This window comes from Gobio gobio (assembly GCF_949357685.1).
Source record: "Gobio gobio genome assembly, chromosome: 16".
Taxonomy (NCBI): domain Eukaryota; kingdom Metazoa; phylum Chordata; class Actinopteri; order Cypriniformes; family Gobionidae; genus Gobio; species Gobio gobio.
This window is the reverse complement of record NC_137109.1, coordinates 20764717-20785442: the sequence shown is the minus strand read 5'-3', so window position 1 is coordinate 20785442 and position 20726 is coordinate 20764717. Positions and strand designations below refer to the sequence as shown.

At 39.0% G+C, this 20726-nt stretch overlaps 3 protein-coding genes across 4 annotated transcripts; 2 read left to right on the top strand and 1 right to left on the bottom strand.

Annotated features, from left to right (window-relative positions):
* Positions 1-4769: 4769 nt before the first annotated feature.
* On the bottom strand, positions 4770-15563 carry tmx2a (thioredoxin-related transmembrane protein 2a). 2 transcript variants are annotated; one of them, XM_079839529.1, is made up of 9 exons: positions 15329-15563; positions 9957-10097; positions 8241-8301; positions 8024-8137; positions 7851-7927; positions 7349-7455; positions 7165-7230; positions 5343-5472; positions 4770-5264 (listed from the first exon to the last, which is right to left on the bottom strand). In XM_079839529.1, the coding sequence occupies exons 1-9, from the start codon at positions 15365-15367 to the stop codon at positions 5064-5066; spliced, it is 936 nt and encodes a 311-aa protein (XP_079695655.1). In that variant the 5' UTR covers positions 15368-15563; the 3' UTR covers positions 4770-5063. The 2 variants fall into 2 exon arrangements, with proteins under 2 accessions (XP_079695655.1, XP_079695654.1); XM_079839528.1 differs by lacking the exon at positions 15329-15563 and having other exon boundaries at positions 9957-10256.
* Positions 10334-14162, top strand: pmf1 (polyamine modulated factor 1). The gene is made up of 5 exons (XM_079839531.1): positions 10334-10543; positions 10656-10761; positions 12515-12615; positions 13666-13861; positions 13958-14162. The coding sequence occupies exons 1-5, from the start codon at positions 10356-10358 to the stop codon at positions 14024-14026; spliced, it is 660 nt and encodes a 219-aa protein (XP_079695657.1). The 5' UTR covers positions 10334-10355; the 3' UTR covers positions 14027-14162.
* On the top strand, positions 14776-18679 carry med19a (mediator complex subunit 19a). Its single transcript, XM_079839530.1, has 6 exons — positions 14776-15114; positions 15218-15340; positions 15477-15610; positions 15720-15816; positions 15903-15997; positions 18215-18679. The coding sequence occupies exons 1-6, from the start codon at positions 14895-14897 to the stop codon at positions 18278-18280; spliced, it is 735 nt and encodes a 244-aa protein (XP_079695656.1). The 5' UTR covers positions 14776-14894; the 3' UTR covers positions 18281-18679.
* Positions 18680-20726: the final 2047 nt, after the last annotated feature.

Here is a 20726-nt window from a genome sequence, read left to right as displayed (position 1 = left end):
TGTTGTTTACTTGGAGACGGTAAAGGCATTGTTTTCAAAACCTTACACTTTGAAACCCGTTTTCAAAATCTTGCATTTTCAGGACCCCAAAACGCTGTTGTTGTGTAAAAGAACCGCCAAAACGCAAGTTTTCAGTGTGTTCTGTTGATATTTTCCTGTGACCCAGTTTTCCCGCTTGTCTCATGAATTCATCCTATTCACCTGTGTCTTATTAATGAACTCATATGTTTAAGCCCTCAGTTTCAATCTGTTCCTGGTTCTGTATTGTTAAACGTTGTTGTGTATGTGGTTGTTATTTCTCCAAGTTATTCTCCTGTTTGTTGTGTTTAATATTAGATTAAAAGTCAGTCTGAGTATTCGTTGTGTGCTTCATTACAGCCACCAACCGTGACAGAATACAGGACCAAAACATAAGGACTCACACTTCAGTCCTTATGTTTTGGTCCTGTATTCTGTCACGGTTGGTGGCTGTAATGAAGCACACAACGAATACTCAGACTGACTTTTCAAGCCTTGCCTAGAAAAACAGGGAAGAACCCTTGAGGAACACACAAGGTCTTTTCTACAACTGGCTTGCCTGACTCCATTTCTTGACTGCTCATTATAGTGAGATTCCCGAGTCCGTTCCAGTGAGATAAATTCCTTATTCTGTTCCAGTGAGAGAAATTCCAGAGTCTGTTCCAATGGAACCAGCGCTCAGCCCAGAGAACGTTACACTGTCATAATGGCTCTGGCATTGTGTGTTTGGACCAACACACGTCGGCTCCAGCCCCTAAGGGCCACTACATACTCAGCAAGAACAGAGAAAAAAAGTTCTCGCTCCCAGGGCTGCGAGAAAAAAATGACCTCATTTGGGAGTTCTGGTTTGGGAGTTCTTGCAGCTCGTTCTTGACACATCATCTGAGCAGAACTTTTTTCTTGTGGGTGTCCGAGAACTATTGTGTGATTGGTCAGAAATACTGCCGTGGGTGGGGCCTCTGAGGACTCCCTAGAAGTTCGGCCCCTGCTTTTCTCATGAAGTATGGAATGTCCTGGCCATAACAAACTTTGTTCTTGTTCTTACCACCTCGAGAAAACTAACAAATTTCTTTGTTCTTGCAGAGTACCAAGCTTTAGTCCGATCCAGAGTTCGCTTCAGCTCATGAGCACAGACTAGTGTCGGCTCCAGCCCATGAGCCTGCTCCAGAGTCCTCTCCAGCCAAAGAGTCCGTTCCAGAGTCCACTCCAGCTCATGAACCCGTTCCAGAGTCTGCAACAGCCCATGAGCCTACTCCAGAGTCCGCTCCAGTGCCGGCTCCAGCCCATGAGTCTGCTCCAGAGTCCTCTCCAGCCCATGAGCCATTTCCAGAGTCCACTCCAGCCCATGAGCCCGTTCCAGAGTCTGCAACAGCCCATGAGCCTACTCCAGAGTCCGCTCCAGTGCCGGCTCCAGCCCATGAGTCTGCTCCAGAGTCCTCTCCAGCCCAAGAGCCCGTTCCAGAGTCCACTCCAGGTCATGAGCCCGTTCCAGAGTCTGCAACAGCCCATGAGCCTACTCCAGAGTCCGCTCCAGTGCCGGCTCCATCCCATGAGCCTGCTCCAGAGTCCTCTCCAGCCCATGAGCCATTTCCAGAGTCCACTCCAGCCCATGAGCTTGTTCCAGATTCTGCAACAGCCCATGAGCCTACTCCAGAGTCCGCTCCAGTGCCGGCTCCATCCCATGAGCCTGCTCCAGAGTCCTCTCCAGCCCATGAGCCATTTCCAGAGTCCACTCCAGCCCATGAGCTTGTTCCAGATTCTGCAACAGCCCATGAGCCTACTCCAGAGTCCGCTCCAGTGCCGGCTCCAGCCCATGAGCCTGCTCCAGAGTCCTCTCCAGCCCAAGAGCCCATTCCAGAGTCCACTCCAGCTCATGAGCCCGTTCCAGAGTCCACTCCAGCCCATGAGCCCATTCCAGAGTCTGCAACAGCCCATGAGCCTGCTCCAGAGTCCTCTCCAGCCCATTTTGCGTTTTATTTAGCCTTTCAATAGTTGCCCGGGTCCTTGTCACCCTCTAGGGGACATTTTAATTACTGCACATCAACATACACTACCATTTAAACATTCAGGGTCAGTAAGATTTATTTTTGAAAGACGCATTAAATTGATTGAAAATGTCAGTGAAGACATTTATATTGAAGTTTTCTATTTCAAATAAATGCTGTTCCTTTGAACTTTCTATTCATCAAGGAATATTGAAAATGCATAATTTTCACAGAATTATTAAGCAGCACAACTGTTTTCAACATTCATAAGAATTATTTCTTGAGAACCAAATGAAAAAATATATGAGAAAATATCCCTATCATCCTTGCCAATCAGATCAGGTTTGACACTTTTAGGCCTGGTTTCACAGACAGGGCTTAATTTAAGCCAGGATTAGGCCTTAGTTCAATTAGGACTTTATAAACGTTTATAAACTTAGAACTTTTATAAACGTGCCTTATAAAAAATAAATTACTGGTGTGCATCTTGAGACAAAACAATGGCACTAAGATATTTTAAGATATGTCAGTGCAAGTTACTTTCAGTTAAAACGGCTCAAACATGCATTTTAGTTTGGGACTAGCTTAAGCCTTGTCTGTGAAACCGGGGGTTAGGGTTGTAATATAGTCACACTCTGTGTCTAAATTTAAGGAAAGAGCCTGTCATAAATGCCCTAATTTCTTTGTGATGCACTTGGCTCCCAGATGACATTTAGAATATGGCATCATACTGTGATGGATTTCCAAACATTTTCCGCTGTTGTTGTTACCGTCCTGTGACCGGAACTGAAATCTAACAGCACTCCTTTTTTCCAAAAGGGTGACAGGCCCCCCCGAGTGGAGTGTCATGGAGGCCTGCTCTGATCCGCACAGCAGGCAGTGCCAGCCATTCGCCAAGTGAAGGTCTGCTGTGTCAGCCTCAATCTGTCTCTGTATCCTCGGCCGTGCCAACACACTGTCTGCCAGGTGCCATAATGCTACAGTATTGGAGCACACTTACTCAGACCCCTCTCTCCAGGCATCAGAGGCAAACACGAGCAGCCAACGAGAGCAAATAAAAAGACTCACAAAGATTCACATGTCAATAGAAAGAGAGAGAATGACACAGATTGGCCCATACAGTACATAAACAGAGACTAATACAGATGGGCTCAGACAAGGAGGATTATTGTCATTTTTAAGCTGGGCTTTTATGAAGGGCTCTTTCCATACATTTAGACATATTGTTGCTTATATTTTATATAGCCTACTACTATTGATCAAATGTTAATTAAAATGTCTCTAATGCTCACCAAGGCTGCATTTATTTAATCAAAAATTAACAGTAATATTGTGAAATATTATTACAATTTAAAATAACTGTTTTCTATTCTAAGCATGAGACTTCTTTCAAAAACATGTAAAATCATGAAACTGCATATTATTCTAAACTATATATGCACACACCGGCAGTGTGTATACACCGATCAGGCATAACATTATGACCACTAATAGGTGAAGTGAATAACACTGATTATCTCTTCATCACAGCACCTGTTAGTGGGTGGGATATATAAGGCAGCAAGTGAACATTTTGTCCTCAAGGATGATGTGATAGAAGCAGGAAAAACAGGCAAGCGTAAGGATCTCAGCGAGTTTGACATGGGCCAAATTGTGACGGCTAGACGACAGAGCATCTCCAAAACTGCAGCTCTTGTGGGATGTTCCCGGTCTGCAGTGGTCAGTCTGTATCAAAAGTGGTCCAAGGAAGGAACAGTGGTGAACCGGTGACAGGGTCATGGGTGGCCAAGGCTCATTAATGCACGTGGGGAGGGAAGGCTGGCCCGTGTGGTCCGATCACACAGACGAGCTACTGTAGCTCAAATTGCTCAAGAAGTTAATGCTGGTTCTGATAGAAAGGTGTCAGACCAACACAATTTTAGGAAGGACATAATGTTATGCCTGATCGGTGAATATGTCATCTGAAAATATATTATTTTATCTTATGCACCTGCTTCAGCTGTTCTGATGGCACAGTAAAGATAGCAATATGAAACTCAGGGCCATGCCATTTCATCAAATACCAATAACATGTTAACAAAGTAAATAAAGATGCCTTTTATAAGCACTGGTGATTAACTTCATATGAATTTCAGTTGAAGGTTGCTGGAATTCCCTCATTTCAACAAGTATGTGTATCCTAGTGTTGTTGATTGGATTTGCTGCTCAATTTAAAGGGACAGTTCACCCAAAATATTGTCATCATTTATCACACGACGCAAGTATTAATAAATGATGACAGCATGTTCATTTTGGGAGGATATTCCTTTAAGACTGTGCAATATCACTATAAATAACTAATGCTCGAACAGACATGATTTACTCAGCTGTTTTAAAACTTTCAACCTCAAAGGCAAATGTAGCATAAAATAAAGCCTGAGTCAGGAGTGTTCAACCATTTCAAGGCCAGGAACTCCTTAGTGGATTGAGAGATGGATCAGGGACATCCTGTTTGTTGCATTTTAAACCCTATTAAATGCCTATGCATTCATGCATTCACGTAGTTTATGATCCCGGCATTATATAAACAGGGACAGAAGAAAACATTTATATGTTTTATGGTAGAAATTAACTTAAAACTGTTTTTTTGTTTAAAGCCTAATATTTTTTTAGATCAAACAGTAATTGGCAAACCCCCAGCACCACTCTAACTAAAGAGAATAATGCAGTTTAAAAATGATTTTCCTTGTCAGTGCGGGAAATTAATGTAAAAAATATGGCCTAGTTCAAACTGTAAGACACACTGAACACATTTATTATAAAAGCCAGAGGCCACAATGTGATATGTGAAAGCAAACACAGCTGTTTGCAAATTGCAGGTTTATGTGTTGACTGACATTTTTGTTTTGTTTTCCGCCAGGAAAGTTTCCTGTGAACTAAAATGAAAGTCACATTCAGGATTAGCAGGGAAAGTTTTCCACATGTGAAACATTAGATGTGTTGCACTATTCAGTCCATCTGTTCAGAGGGAGAACAGCATGATTTTCATGCGCTGAATTCATGTGTCAGTTCAGTTCTATCTTATTTGTCTTTTTTGCTCTCTGGTTCCTCCTCCTCTTCCTCCTCATCCTCCTCCTCCTCCTCCTCATGCGGGACAAATGGCTCCTTTCCTTCTGAAGCCTCCTGCAGGAGTGTCTTCGGTTCCTCGGGCTCCTCTCCCTTGCTGAATTTCTTATATTTTTGGAATATCTCATTGAGATTGAACTCTCGAATTATATTTTCCTGTAAAACACACAAACAAATGTTTTAGAGGTGAATAACTGATTGCTTTGTATATCTTGAGAGTGCTGGACTTTTTACCTCAGTGAAATTCCACCCAATAGCCCTTCCCTTCTTGTCCACTAGAGGGCGCCGCATGAGTTCTCGGCCACCCTGCAATAGCAACAGGGAGGGCAGTTGTTTGCAGAGAGGGGAGGGGTTTACCTTATACCTGTAATGAGAGCACAGGGCTATCAGAGCTGTCACTCAAAAAACTTAATCATAACTAGTATAGCAAGATACATCTCTTAAGAAGACTGCTGCTAAGAAATATTTTGAGGTTAAAGTCACCATGGAATCGAATTGGACAGGTCTTATTCTCTATGTAATATTGCAGTATTCATCATAAACTAAATGAGTAAAGTTCGTAAACAAACGTTGAAGTTGGCTTGAAAAAGCCTTGTATGAAAGTTTATGACAGCGAGGGAACACAAACAAGTTTCTAGCATTATTTACTACATTGGTAGCATGATTTAGCATGAATTAGCATGCTTGAAAACATGTTATCATGTTGCTAGCATTATTTAACATAAATTAGCAGGATGCTAGCATGTTTTAGCGTGTTACTAGCATGAATTAGCATGATGCTAGTATGTTTTAACACATTTCTAGCATGAATTAGCATGTTGCTAACATGATTTAGCATTTTGCTTGAATGTTTTAACACGCTGCTAGCATTAATTACCATGTTGCTACAATTTTCTAACACACTAATAACATGAATTAGCATTTAGTTAGCAGGATTTAACATGTTTTAACTTGTTACCATTAATTAACATGATTCTAGCATTTTTTAACACATTGCTAGCATTAATTAGCATGTTGCTAACATGTTTTAGCCTTTTGTTAAAATATTTTAACACATTGCTAACATTAATTAGCATGTTGCTAACATGTTTTAACACATTGCTAATATGAATTAGCATTGTGCTAGCATTGTTTAGCATGAATTAACATGTTTGAAAACCAGCTTCATCATGTTTGCCAGCATGATTTAGCATTAATTTACAGGACGCAAACATGTTTTAACATTTTGTTAACATGAATTAGCATGTTGTTAACATGTTTTACCATTTTGCTATATTGTTTTAACATTTTGCTAGCATTAATTAGCATGTTGGTAACATGTTTTAGCCTTTAGTTAAAATATTTTAACACATTGCTAGCATTAATTAGCATGTTGTTAACATGTTTACATTGCTAACATGAATTAGTATTGTGCTAGCATTGTTTAGCATGAATTAACAGGTTTTAACATTTTGTTAACATGAATTAGCACGTTAACATGTTTTAACATTTTGTTAACATGAATTAGCATGTTGTTAACATGTTTTAACATTTTGCTAGATTGTTTTAACATTTTGCTAGCATGGCTTAACATATTGCCATGATTTGGCATTTTGCTAGCATGTTTTAACACATTATTAGCATGAATGAGCCTGGCTAACATTATTTAGCATTATTTAACACCTTGACATGAATTAATATTTTGCTAACAAGATTTAGCATGTTGCTATCATTTTTTAGCATTCTGCTTGCATTAATTAGCATGGCTGGCATGAATTAGCATGTTTCTATCATGTTTTAGCATGTGGCTGGCATGAACTAATAATCTTTAATCTTTAACTTCCTCTTGTAGCGTCATCTCTTCTCTTCTCTGATGATGCCTTTACTGGCGCGAGGGCGGGGCAACCTATCACTCACAACCATCCAATCAATTCCCCATGGACAAAATCAAGCCCTGCCCTACATCTGTTCTTGTTTGAGAAGAGGATTCACCCGGATATACGTCACAATAGGGAGGAAAAGACTAGCGCAACTTCTGTTTCATGCTGACTTTAAAGTGAAATAAAAATGGCTTTACCTCTCGGCAACTGCTCCATGTTGTCCAATGTCCACTTTTCCAAATTTGAGGCCTAAGCAGCTATACCTGGAGTACACAGTCAAAGTCATTAACCTGTGTGTGTGTGTGTCTGTCTGTCTGTCTGTCTGTCTGTCTGTGTGTGTGTGTGTGTGTGTGTGTGCGTGTGTGTGTGTGTGCGTCTTACTTAATTGACAGGTCAGCAAAAATGGGGGCAAATGACTGACACTCTGGAGACCAGTTGGCATAAAACTCAACAATCCATGCCACACGACCGTCCCTCTGCAGTTCCTCCTGACATTGTATAAAATAATGTGCACATTAGTTTCAGTTCATGACATAACATGACATTAAATTAAATCATGTGGAATTTTTTTGTATAGTATTATTTTACTGAGTTTACACTACAGTTCACTGTCAGATAACCTGACCTGTAGTTACTTTCTATCAATAATATGAGATATAAAATTAATAATTTTTTTAAATATGGGGAATGGACAAAAATGCTGACCAATTACATGGTTCTACTGTCTGAAATAACACATGATTACACTGAAAAAGGGAAAAAAAATATCTTAATTTGTGTTTTAATATTACCATTTTTATTTTAAAAAAATAATAATTTTGAGTGTTATACATATCCACATGCAAAAAAAGGTACTGATAAAATATACTGACGTCACACTCACATCTATAGTCGAGTCACTGAAGTATGTGATGTACTCCGGGCCCATGTAGATTGGTGGTTTACACGTGATCAAGAACACTGTATATTGCACATCACAGAATTATGTATTGTTATTTTCCGAATCACATTTTTACTCGTGACTATTTTCCAAGTGTCATATTTTCATGTATTTACCCACACACAGCGTGAGGTAGAGGAGGCCTAGTCTCAGGTCCACTCGAAAGAACAGCACCACGTTCGCCACCTTACTGAAGAGAAAAATATTCCCTACGTGTTGCTCCAGTGTTACTGAGAGAGAAAGAGAGCAATCCTCAATTTAAATAAAGCACTATCAATGCACACATATTATTCATGAATATCTAGTTTGATGACGTGTGTAATCTGAACTTACCGGCTCTGCGGTTCTTCATCATGACAATGGCACCGAGAAACATTAAAATCTCCATCTCCCTCTATACAGAGCAATTATACACATTATACAAATAAATAAACTCATTTTAGAAACACAAATTTAATACACCGATCAGGCATAACATTATGATAGGTGAAGTGAATAACACTGATTATCTCTTCTTCACGGCACCTGTTTGTGGGTGGGATATATTAAGCAGCAAGTGAACATTTTGTCCTCAAAGTTGATGTGTTAGAAGCAGGAAAAATGGGCAAGCGTAAGGACTTGAGCGAGTTTGACAAGGGCCAAATTGTGATGGCTAGACGACTGGGTCAGAGCATCTCCAAAACTGCAGCTCTTGTGGGGTGTTCCTGGTCTGCAGTGGTCAGTCTCTATCAAAAGTGGTCCAAGGAAGGAACAGTGGTGAACTGGCGACAGGGTCATGTGCGGCCAAGGCTCATTGATGCACGTGGCTGAAGGCTGGCCCGTGTGGTCCGATCAAACAGACGAGCTACTGTAGCTCAAATTGCTCAAGAAGTTAATGCTGGTTCTGATAGAAAGGTGTCAGAATACACAGTGCATAGCCTCAGACCAGTCAGGGTGCCCACGCTGACCCCTGTCCACTGCCGAAAGCGCCAACAGTGGCACGTGAGCATCAGAACTGGACAACGGAGCAATGGAAGAAGGTGGCCTGGTCTGATGAATCACGTTTTCTTTTACATCACGTGGATGGCTGGGTGTGTTTGCGTGGCTTACCTGGGGAACACATGGCACCAGGTGCACTATGGGAAGAAGGCAAGCCGGGGAGGCAGTGTGATGCTTTGGGGAATGTTCTGCTGGGAAACCTTGGGTCCTGCCATCAATGTGGATGTTACTTTGACACGTACCACCTACCTAAGCATTGTTGCAGACCATGTACACCCTTTCATGCAAACGGTATTCCCTGGTGGCTGTGGCTCTTTCAGCAGGAGAATGTACCCTGCCACAAAGCAAAAATGGTTCAGGAATGGTTTGAGGAGCACAACAACGAGTTTGAGGTGTTGACTTGGCCTCCAAATTCCCCAGATCTCAATCCAATCGAGCATCTGTGGGATGAACAAACAAGTCCGATCCATGGAGGACTTAAAGGATCTGCTGCTAACATCTTGGTGCCAGATACCACAGCACACTTTCAGGGGTCTATTGGAGTCCATGCCTCGACAGCAAAACGGGGACCAACACAATATTAGGTCATAATGTTATGCCTGATCGGTGTATGCTTACACTCTATTTTAAGGCGACGTAGTTACATTGTACTTACTCAAAGAAGTACTGAGTAATATTAATTAACTACATGTACTTACAATAGAGGGTTTGGTTTAATGTTAGTTACTTGTAATTATGCATAACTTACTGTTGTTATTATTATAGTAAGTACATGTAGTAATGTGTAACTACGCCACCTTAAACTAGTGTTACCAAAATAAATCCGTAAAATAATAGAAAAAGTACTGGCAGCTTAGATATAATTGCGTTTTGTTTTATTTATAGGGTCAGAGTCAGACAGCACAGCATGCAAGGTCCAAAAGCATGTCAGTACCATGTTACTTTTCAGCTAGTGCAAGAGTAAAGTGTTATTAAGCTGCAAATAAAGTTAGGCTGTAGTAAAAATACTTTCTAAGAGCATGACAGCATGAAAGGCTTTCCATGAGAGTTTCTGTGAACTGCAGCACTGACCCAGTCAAAGGCGCATGAGTTGGCGTCTTCTCTCTGAGATGGCAAATGCTCGCACAGTCCCGGGCAGCTGCGTACGATGGGAAACGCCAGTGTCATCAGCAGTGACAGCCAATAATAGGGCCGATAAAACCATTTATAAATCTGTGGAAGATGGTATAAAGTGGAAACAAGCCCTCTAATTAAACTCATTGCTGCAGACGTAGTAACAACCAACTCCCATGTGGTAAAGGAAAGAGAAGGGGAGGGTAGAAATAGATCACAGACAGCTGAGGGGTGAGTGCGGTAATATGAACCGTCAGAACAGATAAACGCGTTTCGAGAAAACGACTTGAACTGCTCGCTTTCCGTTGTGTGACGCGCTTGTTCTTGGCGGGGACTTTTGTAAACATCAACAGTAACATGGAGGAGTCCGAGAAAAGCAGCGAACCTGTGTCAGCTCAAAATAATCCCGATAAAGTTGGTGATGTTTCGTCAGAAGCATCGACTCGTCGCAATGATTCGGTTAAACCTTCTCAGTCTAAACCGAGACTCAAACTCTTTAGTAAAGTGATGGAGAAGAGTCTGCAGTGGCTGTTGGACAACGCCAGGTAACGCGTATATAATACAGCTTTTCACTTTATTCTCATTTGAACATGTTGTTCTTGTTGTCTGTTACTAAGTTGCTTCACTTTTTAAACTTAGTTGCACTCTTTGTGTCAGTTTCGACAGGTTTTCCCATTATTTCCAGCCACTGTCAAAGCAAAACCCTCAGCTGACTGAAGCAATGCACAAACAGTTCATCAGCCAACTGCAGACTTTAGTACAGGTAACTTTAATGCACACATTGCCTTGTGTGTGTGTGTGTGTGTGTGTGTGTGTGTGTGTGTGTGTGTGTGTGTGTGTGTGTGTGTGTGTGTGTGTGTGTGTGTGTGAGCGCGTGCATGCAAACAAAATCATTATTGTATAGTGACTACAGTACATTGCATTACAATGGGTATACTTAAAGGGATAGTTCTCACACAAAAAATGAAAAATAGCCCATGGTTTACTCACCCTTAAGCCATCCTATGTGTATAGACATTATTCTTTCAGCTGAATACATATTTATATTAAATAATGTCCTGGCTCTTCCAAGCATTATAATGGCAGTGAATGGAGGTCGAGATTTTAAAGCTCAAAAAAGTGCATCCATCCATCATAAACGTACGGCTCCAGGGGTTAATAAAGGCCTTCTGAAGTGAAGCAATGCGTTTGTGTCAGAACAAATAACCATATTTAACACGTTATAAAGTAAAATTCAACTTACGAAAAAAGCATAACCAGCACAACATATAACTAGAACGTAGCAAAAGCGTTTTGAACTAAGAGGCGTTTTACGCCGCATTCACACGGGGCGTCGGCGTCAACGCTTCTCGTTTACTTTGAATGGGTGACGTCATGCGTTGCCGAACTGAATTGTGGGTTCCGTCGCGGCGCTTCACTCGCGTTGCAAGCGGCAAAAGTTGAAGATTTCTCAACTTTTCAAGCGCCAACGCAGGCGTCATCCAATCAGATCACCCTATGCAAATATCCTAGAGCAGACGCTAGCCAATCGCGTTCGTTTAAAACACCGGTGAATGAAGAGTGAATGAAGAGTAAAGAACGATCTAAAATGGAGGAAAAGCTAATAATTGCGGTGGATAATCACCCGGTCCTTTACTACCAATCATTATTTACATACCGGGACACAAACTGGAGAGACCAGGCCTGGAAGGAGGTGGCAGAGACGGCTGGAGAATCTGGAATGTATCATGCTTGTATTCCGTCCGTGTACTCTGTTTATCATTGAATGACAGGCAGCATATCATATCATGTGTGGTTCAAATAGGCGCTATCCCCCAGCCAAATGAGGAATCAAATATTAAAGTGATCAGTTTTCATACACAAAATAGTCTCACAGACTAGCGCTTTTTTTGTGTTGTGTTGTGGTCCAAGCGGCAAGTAATGTGATTAGCTGTTGTCACTACGACGGTCGCGCCAAGCTTCAGCCACGCCCTCCATCAAGCGTTGACGCCGAAGCCCCGTGTGAATGCGGCGTTACACTTTTTCGTAAGTTGAATACGGAAGGCGGTCTGGTGGAAGCTAGATATTTTACTTTATAAAGTTTTAAATATGGATATTTTTCTTACACAAACCCATCGATTTCGCTTCAGAAGGCCTTTATTAACCCCCCGAAGCCGTGTGGAGTACATTCATGATGGATGGATGTGCTTTTTTGAGATTCAAACTCAATATACAGCTTGGAAGCATCAGGATGTTTATTAATATAACTCCGACTGTGTTCATCAGAAAGAAGAAAGTTATATACACCCAGGATGGCTTGATGGTGAGTAAATCATGGGGTAATTTTCATTTAAAAGTGAAATTAAATATGTAAAATATGTCACAACAGATAGAGAAACTACACGTGGATAATTTGATGGATTGAGCAGTGTAACATCCAGCAGTTTATAGGATCAGAAAGTCGCTTTATGTTAGCAGTTATCAGATCCTTCTGATCATGTTCCATATGTTTTGTGGTGATGGTGATGTGTGTTTAGAAAGAAATCACCACTGTGATTGAGGAGGGCGACCTGCAGGGGAAGCTTGAAGAGTTGGACAAACTGGAGGAGCTTGCTAGAGACACGCCACAAGCCGCATGGTGAGTTCACAGACTGATGCTCTCCTGACTCCACTGACTATTGTTTTTACAATGCACACAATGGCAAAAGCAGGCATTGCTCTTACAATGAAACAGTAACATTCATATTACTACAAAATAGTTATATACAGTTACGTACAGTATACAGATATGTGTACTGTATAATGGGGGATACGGTACACAATATTTGGAGCTAATTCCTTATAACTCTTAAAGGGATACCCAAAAAGGAAAATTGTCATCATCCAAGTTGTTCCAAACCTGTACAAGTTTTTTTTCTTCTTTTGAACACCAAAGAATATATTATATGGGTAACCAAAAAGTTGATGGGCCTGGATCTGGATCTTTAAAGAAAAAGCATATTGTGTGACATTAAAAGCATTGTGTCCTGCTTTACAAATGCAAGTGCACAGTATTTCTTATTTAGTAAGCTCACGTAAGGACCTCATGTTGGTTAAGTTGAACATTCAAGTATTGCATCTCTTTTAATCCTTTAAATTAAAGGTGAAGTGACTTAAAAATAGTTAACTCCACATCAGCTACATAAATTCATCAACCAACCATTCAGAAACGTCCTGTTGCATTCTACATGTTGTCACTACTTCTTGAGTCTCTCCATCATTGTCCGACTCCAGTTTGAACATAAAAGGCTGAACGGTTTCAGACATTTTCAGTGCGTGTCTGCGTGATCGGAGCTGCTAACACAAGCTCTTGAAGCTCCGCCGCCTTCCTGAAAGGGGGCCGGGAGCAGCAGCTCGTTTGCATTTAAAGTCCTCGTGAAATCAAAGTTGATCATATTTACTTTGTTAGTGCAAATTGCTAGTTTTGTGGTGAACGATCCATCCGTGCAAGTCAATCCGCATCAAAAAATTATTTGGCTTCGTAATCTTTAATCAAAATCTTAAAATGCTCCTCCCCTCTACATTGGTAGGTGTTTGGGGGAAATGCGAAAGGGGCGTTTGCAATTAAATACTACTATCTCTTTATTATTTTCCCACTAAATTAACTAAATGAAACATGTTTGCTTCGTTTTGAACCTTTATAATGCAGGCGTCCCAGTGGTGTTCCGGACCAGGATGTGTGCAGTGGTTTAGTGTCATATTATAAGAAGCAGGAGGAGTACATGCGGATCCAGCTGAAGAAAGTCCAGAAGGAGAACGCTGCCCTTGCTCAGAAGGTGCAGGCCGGCCGAGAGAACATCACACACACCGAGCAGCGCATTGCCTCAGGAGTGGAAGAATGGAGGGTACGAAAAAAAAACGGATTTCATTGAGACAGTCACACGTTTTCATTGCTATTTGTTACCACATATTCAGCTTTACCTCTTGTTTCCCACCTGCAGGCATCTCTTGAAGATCTGGAACCATTTGTTTCGACTCTTTCCCCATCTGAAAACTTTGGGTCTCTCTAAAATCCATAGTCTAAATATCTTTTCCTTTTTTATTTAAAGAAGCTTGAATATGATCTTATTGTGCATCTGCATGGTTTGTGTTTTAATATGTCATTAGTATGTGTACTCAATTCATTAAACATTCCATGCACTTTTTAACAATGTTGTGTTTCATTCATTTGTAACATTTAAATTAGAAATCTCTGTGGCAACTAGAACTTCTGCCAAAGGTATAGTAACTACAGTTATTGTTGCTATTGATATATCAAAATATATGAATACAGGATCTCCTTTTACATTGTAAGAAGCATCTGAAAGCATGTGATGAAGCATTTTGATGACAGTGCTATATTACCAGTTTTATTAATATTATTGTATTTATAAAGAGCGGTAATATTGGTAGAAATATTTATGATGATACATTTGTGCACAAGGGGAATTTTTCTTTCAACACTGGTTATTATTTGATAATACAGCCCACAAACATGCTGCAGTCTTCAAAAATAAAACAGAATAATACAAGCTTCAGGTGTATTATTATCAGAAAATATGGCCTGTGTTAAAAAGCATATTGAGATCTTGTCAAATTTCTGATTTTAATCCAGGGTACAAAATAGGATTATGATACACACGTTTGGCATTTTTTAATATCAAAATTAGTTAAATACAACGATATATTTTAAACAATTGGAAATGTGGTGTGAAGCAATAATGGTTGACAATAACTCAGTTGAGTGCGCTTATGATCGTGTCATTACGGTACCGCTATTGTTGATAATGTGATGTACCATATGGATGCTCGAACACCGTAACAAACGCCTGTGACCGGCAGCAGTTCCGGACTCTTTATTCGTACTTTTTATATATAAATGGTTTAATTTCAGAAGTTATGACGGAAATATTTTCATCTTTGTTCGGACAAAATGATGCACAGCCACCCACGGGGCCAGCAGCTTTGGGGTTCGCCACCGGAAAACCTCCGCCGCCTATGCCGCCCAACCAAGCGCCCGTGGCGGCTCAGATTCCAGCACAGCACGGGGATGAGGGGCCTACTCTGCGAAAACCCGGAGCGATGAACGAACCTTTCTATTTACTACGAGAACTGCCTGGTAAATACGTCTGTAGTGTTTAAGACGACAATTTGTAATAATGTTATGTAACATGGTATACTGCATCTGGATCGGCTTTTGTTTTGTGTTTGTTCTGATTCAGTTGGAAACGACCTGACGGGAAACACGAACCTCATCACTCACTATAATCTGGAACACTCGTATAATAAATTCTGCGGCAAGAAAGTGAAGGAGAAATTGAGCAACTTCTTACCAGAGTTACCAGGTAAGGCCATTTGAGAGAGAGATGCATAATATCCAATGAATTCTGTGAAAGTCCTGGTTATAAACGGGGCTTTGACATATACCATGTTAGTACCGTGGTGTTGTTTTGCCATTAATATGTGTTTTCTCTCTTGCAGGTATGATAGACTGTCCAGGGGTTCAAGATGGCAGTTCTCTGCGTTCTCTCATAGAAAAACCTCCGGTCTGTGGAAACTCTTTCAGTCCACTGACAGGCGCTCTACTCACTGGATTTAGACTACACACTGGCCCGGTAAACTAGTGCACTAGTAGTGAGCTGCCTGCCTATACACAGCATATTTTTAAAAAAATATTTTAAACATCTTAAAGCTTCATGTTTATAGTGTTTGTGTGTGCTGTAGCTTCCAGAGCAATACAGACTGATGCACATACAGCCGCCAAAGAAAAAGAGCAAACACAAACACAGACATCATCGACCGCAGGATCCTCTACCACCAGGTGACTTACAAACCTGAGACATTTTCACAGTCTCTGCACATACTTACACGCATTAACTTGGCAGTAACCTGTTTTTACCTGTGCAGAAACCCCCTCAGATTCTGATCCCAAGAAGAAGAAGAAAAAGAGGGATGATGACCCCGATCGCAAGAAGAAAAAGAAAGACAAAAAGAAAAAAAAGGTGAGCGACTGCGCAGAACGTCAGGACGAGCTTACAACAGTCCAGCGGTTGAAAGTACTTTTGAACAACATTGGGTCTTAGAGGACAGACTATTTAAAAAATAAATAAATAAATAACTACAATTATAAATGTATAATACATAAACTTTGGAAGCAGTTTAGCTTCTGTGTAAATGAGATGTAGCCTTAAACTTTGCCCTTGTCTGGAAAAGTATATAGTTCATAATTAATTTGAAGTTGCAGATTTTGTCATTTCATATTGTAATTCGTGGTTCTACTATATTTATAATGTGTATGTAACACTCAATTCTGCAATTTTAATCCATGTGTAAATGCACTTTCTGATACATATTTATAACAGCTTTGTAAAGAATTCATTTAAAAATTTATTTTTCCCCCAATCAAATAAGTGTTGTTACTGTTAACTAAAACTACTACAAATGTTTTGGTCAACAGATGTAAAGCTAAAAAAAAAATATAACTATTAGATTTAAAAAAAAAAAAAAAAAACTAACTAAAATGAGAAATTAGGGTATAAATATGAGATTAAATCACCCTAAAACAAACTAAAACTAGGGTATAAATAAAAGATGATAAAACCCTAAAGACAAACTAAAATGAGAAATTAGCATATACATATTAATACCCCATAATATAAAATAAAATAAAAATTAGGGTATAAATATTATATAAACACCTCTAAAGACAAACTAAAATTAGAAATTAGCATATAAATATTAGATTAATAAATCGAAAAAAAAACCAAACTAAAATTAGGGTATAAATATTAGATAAAACAAAAAAAACTAAAATGAGAAATGATGGTATACATATTAGGTAAATGTTAGATTAAAAAACCCTAAAAAAGCAAACTAAAGTTAGGGTATAAATATTAGATTTAAAAAAATGAGGGTTTAAATGTTAGATAAATATCTGATTGAAAACCCCTAAATAAAAAAAACTTACTGACATAAGTACTAAACTATATAAATTATATATATATATAAAAAAACTAATAAAAATAAAAGCACATAACAAAATTAAAACAATAAAAATATAAGCTACTTCAAAATATTAATAAATATTACATTTATATAATACACTGTAAAAAAAAATGTATAATCTTCCCAACTCAATTTTCTAGTGACTGGTCACATCTAAAATTTTCAATTGGCCAAATTGAATTTCTGTGAATTGAATTTTTTCAATTGTGGCAACAGCCTGTTAACATGGGCTCAATTAGAAATAATATGTTGAGCCAATGGAAAAATGTAATTTACCAACACTGTAAAAAATGTCAGGCCTCTCCAATTAAAAATTTTCTTGTGACCGATCACATCTACATTTTTCAATTTGGCCAACTAAAAAATTTAGATGTGATCGCTCACTAGGAAATTTTGAATTGGAGAAATGTTTTACAGTGAAACTGTGTGGTTGGTCCAATTAAATATTTTAAATTGTAGTAACAATTGTTTATTTCTCACTGTCCCAAAAGACAAAAATGACTAAAAACATAAATATATTAAGCAAAATACAGAAACAGACAACAGGGTTGACATTTTATCACATTAGCCTACTTTATTAACAAGTAAATTCCAACACAGGATATTTGGGTGAAAATACCTTATTTTCAATAAGGAAAAACTCTGAATACATTCAAGAAGTCTTCTGCATAACAGGATGTCTTAATGTGGTGAAGAAAACACGGCATAGGCTAAAAACCTGCAAATAAAAATAGAAACTAACATTAATGACAAAGCTCCCCTGCATCACATCTGGCAAGAGACAGAACAGAAGCACAATTAAATATGTTTGGTGAATATACAATTTTAATTTTGAGTGAAGACCTTAAGCTATGATTAGTACAATGCATCTTTTTGCATGGCGATAATTATTTGGAAGTCATTTATTGGGCCAATATGTAATGATCAATTTGCACAATTTCCCCCCCCCAATTTTTTTTTTACAGTGTATTTATATACTTTAATAGTATATATATAACACTGCAATGAATAATATGATATTAAATGCATATACATAATCTTCTATATCAGTTACATCCAAAACTAAACAAATGGCGGCCAAACCACATCCGTATGCTGTAGAATATTTTACCTAGAATCTTGCTAGGCTTTGATCCGTCTCATTTGTTGGTCCCAGTATTTTCTGTGCATGCTTTTGAAACATCTGGTTTCTCTGTGCCCTCTTTTTCTCTCAGAATCGACACAGTCCTGATCATCCTGGTCTTGCTGGATCTCAAACCAACAGCAACAGCCTGAGATAGAACATAGCAATGAAAACGTGTGACTGTCTCAATGAAATCAGTTTTTTTCGTACCCTCCATTCTTCCACTCCTGAGGCAATGCGCTGCTCGGTGTGTGTGATGTTCTCTCGGCCGGCCTGCACCTTCTGAGCAAGGGCGGCGTTCTCCTTCTGGACTTTCTTCAGCTGGATCTGCATGTACGTGTGTGTGTGTGTGTGTGTGTGTGTGTGTGTATGAGAGAGAGAGTGAGAGAGAGTGTGTGAATGAGAATGAAAGCATGTTTGAACAGTGTTAGAGACCCTGATATGGACCAGTGTGTTTGACCGATGTTTACAAAGACTGATTCATGAAGATTTCTGCCTTTTTTTTTCCCTGAATATATAGAAAACCTGAATGAATAAACTTTATTCTTTACGTATTCTTCAAAGGAACTTTTTTTTTCTTCACAGCATGATTGTCAATTGAAAATAAACCATAAATGGTGATTTAACGTCAGGCATTACTCCCAAACAACTTATTTAATCAATATGGTGTTTGGATCACATTTTGGTAGAGCCACAGTCATGGAGATATCAGGGAATAAAAAGTAATAAATTCGTCACAAATTTCTATATTCAGAATAATTTGTTTCAGCTCTAAAATCAACTAGAAGAATCTCGTTAAAGGGATAGATTACCCAAAAATGAAAGTTAAGAAAGTGTAACTCCTCTTGCAGTCCGCTTACTCTACATCAGACGTCGCACCAGTTACGCTTTTTCAGTAAGTTGAGTACGGAAGGAGGTCTGGTGGAAGCTAGATATTTTACTTTATACGTGTTAAATATGGATATTTTTCTTACACAAACGCATCGCTTCACTTCAGAAGGCCTTTATCAACTCCCCGGAGCCGTGTGGAGTACTTTTATGAGGGATAGATGCACTATTTTGGGCTCCCATTCACTGCCATTAAAGCTTGGATTAGCCAGGACATTGTTTAATATAACTCCGATTGTATTCGTCTGAAAGAAGAACGTCATGGGCTAATTTTCATTTTTGGGTGAACTATCCCTTTAAAACCACTATAGAAATCCTTATCCAGTCAGGAGAGGGCAGTGTTGGACAAAAAAAAAAAAAAAAAACAGTAGCCTAAGTCAAAAGAGTGTTAGATATTGACACTTTTTTGTTTAGTGTTGCAACATTGCTCTAGTCTAGAAATTTCATTTAGCAAAAATAACCAATACTAGTAGTTAAGGACGCTAAAAATGAATGAGGACCGTCGGACAGGGACAGCATTTGCCAAGTGGTGCTCACTGCGCCCTTCTTCACAGCCTGGATAGCTTTTTCTGACAGGAAGCATTCACAATACAATAAAAAGCAACAATTTTACTATGGAATCGCACCCTCGTGACACAAAGCGAAAACATGCTGCACACGCGGACAAACTTGAATGACAGCAGTTTACAGTTCGGGACGAGTGTCTGAAGGCGTCAATCATTGCATAGCTTTTGACATAATTTCTAATAAATTAACCAAAAACATTAAAGCCTATTTATCAAATATTATATTTGTCTAGCAAAACGATTGGAAGGTAACAAATATGTATCTGAGTAAGTTTTATTGTCTGTTCATAAGCTGCTCCAAATTGTGGGAAGCGGATTTGCTCCTGTGAAAATAAATGCAACATTAACGCATTAACCCTTGGTGCATCAATTAAAAAAAGTTACACATAGGTCCATAGAGGACAGAAATGTCCATGTCGGAAAAACTGTCATAAAAAAATGAATCTTGGGAGCACAGACTTAGGTTTGGTCTCATTTTAAAGAAGACCCATGGCAGATTATTGTTGAAGTCAAAAACGTTTAACAAGTGAAATTATAGAGGTTTAAGTTTAGGAAAATTATTTATGAATCATAATTTATAACAAATATATATTTTTGAAACATGTTGAATCCTAAAACTGCTAGACAATCAAAGCCATGCATCTAAACAAGCTGTGTTCCAAATTTGAGGTTGGTATCTCAAAAAATAAGCTCTCAGTAAGATTTTGTTTGGGCGCAGACAGGGCCGGCCCTGACTAATTTGCTGCCCTAGGCAAGATTTTACTTGGTGCCCCATGTATCAAGGTTTAGCACTACATGTTTTCAGTCTAAGTTGCGGAAACACTGCTACTGTTTTATTTTTTTTAATGCATTGATGTTTTTAAATTTTTATTGTTGTTGTTTTATATGATGTCCAGTCCATTCTACCCCGTCATTCATGATATTATTATTATTTAATTGTTTTAAAAGGCTGATGATAGTTAAACTATACAAAAATAGCACCTATGCCACATTACAGCCTAAACACAAATAACAAGTAATTGCATCTAGCATTCATGCACAAACTATTGAGAACTAGCAAAAGTGTTTGTTTTCCAGTAGATGGCAGCAAACTTTCATTAATATGCACATTCATGTTTTCACCATGAATTAAACTGAGAAATTTAGATA